At 34.5% G+C, this 9,944-nt stretch overlaps 1 protein-coding gene across 1 annotated transcript in view; it reads right to left on the bottom strand.

The window, feature by feature from the left end:
- Positions 1–4,955: 4,955 nt before the first annotated feature.
- TMPRSS9 (transmembrane serine protease 9) overlaps positions 4,956–9,944 on the bottom strand; it is a 124,065-nt gene continuing 119,076 nt past the window's right edge. The window contains exons 15-16 of the mRNA XM_078668825.1: positions 7,751–7,887; positions 4,956–5,386 (exon numbers count right to left, since the gene is read on the bottom strand). Coding sequence (XP_078524951.1) covers positions 5,225–5,386; positions 7,751–7,887 — 299 coding nt within the window. The 3' untranslated portion in view covers positions 4,956–5,224. The remainder of the gene's footprint in view (positions 5,387–7,750; positions 7,888–9,944) is intronic.

Here is a 9,944-nt window from a genome sequence, read left to right as displayed (position 1 = left end):
ACTTATATGGCGAATACTGACACATTTTGGGAATGGCGAATATAGGTAATATTTATAAAAGTAATATTGACACTTATATTGGAACTATTTATAATGGGGAATATTGACACTTCTATTAGAAATATTTATAAATGGAATATTAACACTTATAATGGGGAATATGAATAATGGGGGAATATTTACAAATTGAATATTGACACTTATATGGGGAATAGTGACACTTATTTTGGGAATGGGTAATATTGACACTTATATGGGGAATATTGACACATATTAGAAATATTTATAATAGGGAATATTGACTTATTTTGGGAAGGGGTAATATTGACACTTATATTGGGAATATTGACACTTATATTGGAAATATTTATAACGGGGGAATATTTGTACTTATATTGGGAATATTTACACTTATATTGGGAATATTTATACATTGAATATTGACACTCATATTGGGAATATTTATAAATGGAACATTGACACTTATAAGGGGAATATTGACACCTATATTTATTATGGGTAATATTGACACTCCTATTAGAAATATTTATAAATGGAATATTAATACATAGGGAATAATTATGAATGGAATATTGACACCTATGTTGGGAATATTTATACATATTGGGAATATTTATAATAGGGAATATTGACATGTGAATATTGCCACTTGTTTTGGGAATGAGGAATATTGACACTTATATTGGGAATAATTTCATTGGGGAATATTGATGCTTATATTGGGAATGGGGAATATTGACATATATTGCAAATATTTATAATGGGGAATATTGACAATTATATTGGTAATATTTATAAATGGAATATTGACACATATGGGGGAATAGGGAATATTAACAATTGTATTCGAAATATTTATAATGGGGAATATTGACACTTATATTGGGGAATATTTATAATGGGGGAATATTTACAGTTATATTGGGAATATTTACACTTATATTGGGGAATATTTATAAATTGAATATTAACACATATTGGAAATATTTATAAATGGAACATTGACACTTATATTTGGAATCTTGACACCTATATTTATAATGGGCAATATTGACACTTGTTTTGGGAATGGGGAATATTGACACATATGGGGAATATTGACACATTTTGGGAATGGGAAATATTGACACTTATATTGGAAATATTTATAATAGGGGAATATTGACACTTATATTGGGAATATTTATAAATTGAATATTGACACATCGGAAATATGTATAAATGGAACATTGACACTTATATGGGGAATATTGACTTATTTTGGGAAGGGGTAATATTGACACTTCTATTGGGAATATTTATAATGGGGGATATTTACACTTATACTGGGAATATTTATAAATTGAATAATAACACATATTGGAAATATTTATAAATGGAACATTGACACTTATATGGGGAATATTGACACATTTATAATGGGGAATATTGACACTTCTATTAAAAATATTTATAAATGGAATATTGACACTTATAATGGGGAATATGAGTAATGGGGGAATATTTACAAATTGAATATTGACATTTATATTGGAAATATTTATAAATGGAATATTGACACTTGTATTAGAAATATTTATAATAGGGAATATTGACTTATTTTGGGAAGGGGTAATATTGACACTTATATTGGGAATATTAACACATATTTTGGAAATATTTATAATGGGGGAACATTTGCACTTATATTGGGTATATTTACACTTAAGTTGGGACTATTTATAAATCGAATATGACACTCATATTGGAAATATTTATAAATGGAACATTGACACCTATATTTATAATGGGCAATATTGACACTCCTATTAGAAATATTTATAAATGGAATAATAACACTTATAATGGGGAATATTAACACTTCTATTAGAAATATTTATAACTGGAATATCAAATAGGGAATAATTATGAATGGAATATTGACACATATGAGGGAATGGGTAATATTGACACTTATATTGGGAATATTTATAATGGGGAATATTGACACATGTGAATATGGACACTTGTTTTGGGAATGGGGAATATTGACACATATGGGAAATATTGACGCTTATTTTGGGAATGAGGAATATTGACCCTTATATTTATAATGGGGAATATTGATGCTTATATTGGGAAAGGGGAATATTCACATATTGCAAATATTTACAATGGGGAATATTGACAAATGTATTGGTAATATTTATAAATGGAATATTGACACATATGGGGAATATTGACACAATGGGAATGGGGAATATTAACACTTGTATTAGAAATATTTATTATGGGGAATATTTATAATTGGAATATTGACACTTATATTGGGAATATTTACACTTATATTAGAAATATTTATAATAGGGGAATATTGACACTTATATTGGGAATATTTATAAATTGAATATTGACACTTATATTGGAAATATTTATAAATGGAATATTGACACTTATTTTGGGAATGGGTAATATTGACACTTATATGTGGAATGTTGACACATATTAGAAATATTTATAATGGGGAATATTGACACTTATATTGGGAATATTGACACTTATAGTGGAAATATTTATAATGGGGGGCTATTTACACTTATATTGGGAATATTTATAAATTGAATATTAACACATATTGGAAATATTTATAAATGGGACATTGACACTTATATAGGGAATATTGACACCTATATTTATAATGGAGAATGTTGACACTTCTATTAGAAATATTTATAAATGGAATATTAACACTTATAATGAGGAATATGAATAAAGGGGCAATATTCACAAATTGAATATTGACACTTAGATTGGAAATATTTATAAATGGAACATTGACACTTATATGGTGAATATTGACACTTATTTTGGGAATGGGTAATATTGACACTTATATGGGGAATATTGACACATATTAGAAATATTTATAATAGGGAATATTGACTTCTTTTGGGAAGGGGTAATATTGACACTTATATTGGGAATATTTACACTTCTATTGGAAATATTTATAAACTGAATATTGACACTCATATTGGAAATATTTATAAATGGAATAATAATACATAGGGAATAATTATGAATGGAATATTGACACTTATGTTGGGAATATTTATAAGTGGAATATTTATACATATTGGGAATATTTATAATAGGGAATATTGACATGTGAATATTGCCACTTGTTTTGGGAATGAGGAATATTGACACTTATATTGGGAATAATTTTAATGGGGAATATTGATGCTTATATTGGGAATGGGGAATATTGACATATATTGCAAATATTTATAATGGGGAATATTGACAATTATATTGGTAATATTTATAAATGGAATATTGACACATATGGGGAATAGGGAATATTAACAATTGTATTAGAAATATTTATAATGGGGAATATTGACACTTATTATCTGGAATATTTATAAATGGAATATTGACACATATTGGAATTGGGAATTTTTCTAATAGGGAATATTGACACATATTGGACATATTTATACATGGAATATTGACACTGGAAATATTTATTATGGGGAATATTTATAATTGGAATATTGACACTTATATTGGGAATATTTATACATGGAATATTGACACTTATCTGGGAATATTGACACATTTTGGGAATGGGTAATATTGACACTTACATGGGGAATATAGACACATATTGGGAATATTTATAATGGGGAATATTGACACGTATAATAGGGAATATTTATAAATGGAATATTGACTCTTATATGGAGAATATTGACACTTATTTTGGAAATATTTATAATGGGGAATATTGATACTTATTTTGGAACTGGGGAATGGGGAATATTGACACTTAGAAATATTTATAAATGTAATATGACAATTATATTGGGTATATTGACACTTATATTGGAATTATTTGTAATTGGGAATATTAACTTGTATTGGGAATGTATATTAATGGAATATTGACACTTATCTTGGGAAGGGGTAGTATTGACACTTATATGGGGAAATATTAACACATAATGGAGAATATTGACACTTATATTAGAAATACTTATAAATGGAATATAACAATTATATTGGGTATATTGACACATATATATATATATAATGGGGAAAATTGACACATATTGGGAATAGTTATACATCGAATATTGACACATATTGGGGCCGATTAGGATGGTGGGCGCACTTGAGTCAGCTTGCCATTGTAGCGGGATCGGGACCGCCTGCCTGTAATGCGGTCCCGCACCCCAAATTATGATGCGACCACCACCTATAAATGGAATATTGACACTTATATGGGGTATATTAACACATATTGGAAATATTTATAAATGGAATATTGACTTTTTTTTAAATGGTAAAATAAAAATATATACTTGAGATAAAATGACGTGTGGATTCATTCTTTGAAGGGAATCTAAAAGACATTGATCTGTTGAATTGTAAATTCATATTCAATAGGTGCTTTGTTATTGAAGATCTTACAATCCTACTTTATGGTTGTTGATCAGATTCAAATGTAAAGAACACCATAACAGCTTCTAATCATTAGTCTTGGGATTTATTCTTCCACTAAAGATGGTGTCTAACACTCACCTATATTACTGCCATTTGTGTAATAAAGTGAGTGTGGATTCTGTATGTATGTTTGACTTGTGCAGCAGGAAGTTCTTTGGACACTGACGTATTAAGTAGAATAGTACTGCTGTTAATAAACCCTGGAATGTCGTGCTAAAAGGGTGCCCATTTAATGATAAGATTCTCTCTCTCCCCCTCGCAGCCGACTTACACCGGATTGTGATGATGTAATCAATGAATAGATGCGATTAGTGTCTTGTAATGTTTCAGTTAATGTGTGTTTTGAGGTGGTCTTGACTTTGAAGGCAAAAAGCTAGTAGTCTACTTGAATTAGTTGGTGCAACTTCGAAACAAGTAAATAAGGTAACATGCATTGCAGTCAATGAGATATATCACATTTATTTATAGAAAAGTTTATCTAAATATCATTATATAATTGGGGAAAATAAAAAAAGGGTCACTACAGCTACCATCGGCATTTTCATAGTGAAGTCTTTTGCAGCATACACTGAATTTCATCAAAGTTGTGGGAAATCTTCATCGATCAGACATGTCAAGGAAAAGTTCATCATTGGTCTTGTCTTTTGTCCAAGTTGAAGAAATCCCTCCTTATGTTGAAAATTCCTTCTTTCCTGAGTGGATCATAGAAATCTCACAACCTTAGATTCTGTCCAATCCAGCTCCTAACAGCAGTGACTCGTGTGTAGACTCCTGGGAAATAGGCCCTGGCACATCCATAACCCCAGCTTGTAATGCCGGCAAGAAACCATCTCCCTGAAGGCTCCCGACAGGCCAGTGGACCACCAGCATCACCCTGGAGAGTAACAAAAAAGAGCAAAGATGAAGCAAATAAAACAACAAGAGGTATTTTCACCAATCAAAACAAGTACACACTAACGCACATTGTTGAGAAAAAAATCGATTCAGGAACTAGTCTTTCCACTAGGGTCGTGCTGCACAAAATACCACCAACCTATGTGAAGTGGGTGATCTCTGGTGTAGTTCATCCTCGCTTTTGATGTTGGTGGATATAGTTGCTTTTTTGGCTTGTTAAAGTCCCTTGCTTAATGAAGTTTTGAAATCACAACAGACAATTTATGTGATTCAGCACTTTTGCACCTCTATTCTTATGAAAATTAGTATTTGAAGACTAAAAATTATTGCAATGAGGGGGAAATGGATTGGTTGCCGAGTCAGCCACTAAAAGACTCAAGTTCTAAAGCTGGCTTCACCTTATGACCAAATTATTTGAGTCTTAGGAAGTATTTAACCCCTTCAGTGCTAATGACAAGGGTAACTCGTCATGGAGTTTCCATTGATTTCAATGGAAAGTCAATGGAGGTCCATGAACACCCTTAGCAGCCAAGTGGTTAATCCTTCAACGTTTTAGCTACTCTTATTCATCAACTGTGCATGTGCTTAGAATCCATACCATGATTGTTGGCCAAATGAGATTTCTTATATATGACCCGGAACTCTGATATTCACTGGTTACTTTGTGACTCTCTACTCCTTCCCCTATTGATCCAGAGAAAGTCACCATTTCCGCTAGCCTTTCTGAAATTATTCACATTATAAATATAGTAACCTGTAGGGATTAATCATGGAATCAACTTTGGCCACAGTGAATTAATCAATTTAACACTGGTTTTTACAAACTATTCTAAGAAAACAATGTATTTACTTATAAGTAATAGTTTTTGTAGAGTTTCCACTTTTCAAACAAGTCATTGGAACACATTTACAAATGCTGATATATTACCAAACCCATCACCATTTACACAGGACACAAAAGTGAAATGTCTCCTCAGCACTATTCTTGGCCGTGAGGGGTGGTCCAGGATGCGCATGGGTCTATACCTACGGGAGGAGTCTCTTGTAGGAAAAATAAATCTAAGGAACTAAAGACTTTCACAGACTTTTAAATAAGGCAAGGGCATAAATTCCCACAAATGTGTTGTTTGTTATGACTACCTCCATATGGATTGCACCTCGATGACAGGGTACAACCACGCTTTGTTTACAAAATAAGGAGAAAAAAGAGAAACTTCTGTAAAAGACTTTTGTAATTTCATTTGTAAAACCCAGTGTTAAATTGATGATTTCACTGTGGCCATATCTGATTCCATGATTAATCCCTACAGGTTACCATATTTATAATGTGTAAGTTTGAGCACATCCGCTTCTGAAATGATAGCAAACATCAAGCCATAGTTAAGCCTTGCCTAAGACAGCACATCTAATGTCTCTTGTGAGACATTGTTACCTTACAGAAGATTTGGAAAACACCCATTTCCTACTATTGGTCAGCTTCATGATCACTCACTTGCAGGCTTCTTACCGGTCATGTTCCGTAGGCTTTCCTTCATCTTCTTTTGTTTGTCCCTCCCATGGAGCATAGGTGCAATACTGTGCCCTCACACTACTTGCTTTTTCTCGTGCAACTTTTTTCCTTTTGTTTAAGCCCTCTACGGGAGGGTGTTTTTCTAGCGAACTCCCTTGTGTACTTCTCAGCCATCCGTGTTACTCCTTATTCACCTCCAGTCAACCCTACGTTGTCTGTGAGATCCACCAGCCCCTATTGCCTGCAATTCATTTTCTGTTGCCTTCTAAGCCCATTTTGTCTGTGCTAGCTGACCATCCTGCCTGGCCACGTGCTTCCCCCAGCCCCTCTCACCCATCCTCCATTGTTAAGATGCTTTCCCCAACATGCCATCCATTTTCTGTGTGCTCCCTCAATCCTTCTTGCCTTTTTTCACTTCCACCTTCCTGCTGTGTTGCATCCTCCTAAAGCCCATGCCCACATTTGCTTGTGGGTTAGGGTGGAGGCAACACAGAGGGAGGGTGAAAGAGGACGACGCACCCGGAGTAGACAGGACAGGTTAAAAAGTAATAGTAAAATAATGCTGTGACACTGCCAGCGCTAAAGTGCTTTTCTCAACAACAAAAAAAAGCTCATTTGTACCGGCTGCATCATAGTGTTTTGTTTTAGCCATGCTGCACAGCAGCTGCGTTGCTGTACAGAAAGGCTACATATCATTGCCAACTCAATAGCTCTCGGCTTTGACAATCATAAGATAGCTCCACTCCTGTATGTTTGCAGAATTACACAGCTTTTTTTTAGTAATCAAGAGATGCACATATATTGAAAATCATACTGCACCATTCTTTTACTTACTGAGCAACTGTCGACTCCTCCTTGCGTGACCCCAGCACACAACATTCTGGTACTTATTTGAATGGGGTAGAACTTCTTGCACGCTTGGTCACCAATGATGCTCACTGTCCCCTTCTGTAGCTGCCTTGACATCACACCTTGTAAATACAAAAGATGGAAAGTTCTACTCAGATTTCTTTATGCCACCTTACATTTTATTGCTCGACAGTTGGTAGAGCGTACATTTGTTACAGTTTGATCAAACTATTACGATGTTGAAAACCTCTTATTCTTCTGCGGCAATAGATTGTGTTTGACATTTTGAGGTATAATCCTCACAAAGTGTTTGTTGATGGGCTGGTGTTGAAGGAACCTTTGGGTGAAGCTGGGAGGTACTTTGTTTGCCTTAGAGAGGTTGCTGAGATTAGGGCTGCATTGGTCACATCAGCCATACAAGCCAAATTTAGAATTGGATTTGATGCCTCACTACTATATAATCTAAATACTGTCTTAAATTCCATTGGAAATGGTGATTAAAAAGACCGGTGGTGGTGGAATGTACAGGGCCGGACTACAGGATGCAATTTTCCTGCCTTGATTCAGGAATATACGATAGGCTGAGCTCAGTAAAGGAATGGAGAATACTGCCAGATTAGAAGAGTAGGAGCATCATACAAGAGGACAGCAGAGCATTGAAAATCTTGGCAGTACCTGGAAGCTCAGGACTCCTTTTCCATATCCATGAGCACCTCTGAGATCTTTCCAAATGCTGTGAACCTAGACACAGGGACATGTGAAAAATTGTTCTTTCCAATTGTGCACTTAGATAGGCTGTCTACCTAATTTGTATAATCTTTTTACTTTCAGATTTTGAACTGCATGCAAATACCATAGCCATAATAGGCAGCTGGGTGACCAATTATATTGCACATTTTAGCTTGTATATTGCATTCATTTTCTTGCCCTATCTAAATGGCATAAAACAAAAGGCACTGGGGGATAGGCTTTGCCTTTGATAATTCACCCTGCCATTTACACTACCAACCTAGAAGTAAGTCCTACACATCAGTTGTAAACAATAAGTAGTCACTAATTATTTTAGCATTACTGCCAGTTTAAAAAAATAATAATAATTGTTATGAATCTAAGGAAACCAGTCACCCTTTTTACTTTAGGTCTGACATAATGTATGAATTTCTTAAGCTTCAATTTGGAAGTTCTTATAACTTGAAAGAAAAGCAAGGTTCACGCTTAATTGTGTGAAGGGCAACGTTTTCCATATGTGCAGTCACATTGAGCACACATCTCTTCTTGAGATGGAGACCCGGCTGCTTGAGTTCCATTCTTTTCTTACTATTGGTATCAAAGGAGGAGGGAATGGCTGGCACACCCCATCGTGAAGTCCACGCGAGTGGTATTACAAACTCCCATTTTACATCTCAATTCTGCCAGGGTACAATGCAAACCAAAATACTTTCAAAGGCTTCACAGAAGGGAGAGAATCAGATACAACTATTCAAACAGCCCCTTTTTATCAGATCAACAATCCAAAAATGTACTGACCAACTCAGTCAGCCTCAAATAATTCTGGGGGTAGTGGGAAGGTTCAAAGCTTCAAACCACCCCATCATAAAACTGATTTTAATGTACTAGCCCTGGCATAGAAGAATTCAGGTCATTTTTCCATAGGCTAAGATGTGCTACTGTAGCACTCAGCTGAAGATACTGACTGAGGATCTTCCTAGGGCGGTGAATTACTGGCCAACTTTAAACTTCTTTGTCCCAGGCAAAATGATCAAGGGTTAGATTTAGTACTGGATCACAATCTCTTGAAAGTAAAGCAATGTCATTAAGGACAACAACATGTCATACCATTCGGGGACACAGAAAACCTTTTAGTGTTCTTCCTCATAAAGAACTATAAGAAATCATACACCTGCTCGACTTCTCAACATTTGACGACACTGTAGCCGTGGAAATTCTAATAAAGTTTCTGGAAACGTGAGTTCAATCAATGGAAACCATCATATTGGTTGTCCCCTTCTCGCAGATTGAAGTTCAGAAATCAAAATTGGGACTGCTACATCGATTCCTTAAACCTCACAGCACCATCGTAATTTCTAACGCTATGTGGATAGCACACATCTGTACATCTGACAGGTTCCACCATGGAACGGAATCATTTGCTGCTGTTCAGTGAAGGAGAATTGTTTTT

The sequence above is a fragment of the Lissotriton helveticus genome, chromosome 12 (assembly GCF_964261635.1).
Source record: "Lissotriton helveticus chromosome 12, aLisHel1.1, whole genome shotgun sequence".
In the NCBI taxonomy this organism is placed as follows: Eukaryota; Metazoa; Chordata; class Amphibia; order Caudata; family Salamandridae; genus Lissotriton; species Lissotriton helveticus.
This window is presented reverse-complemented; position numbering and strand designations above follow the sequence as displayed.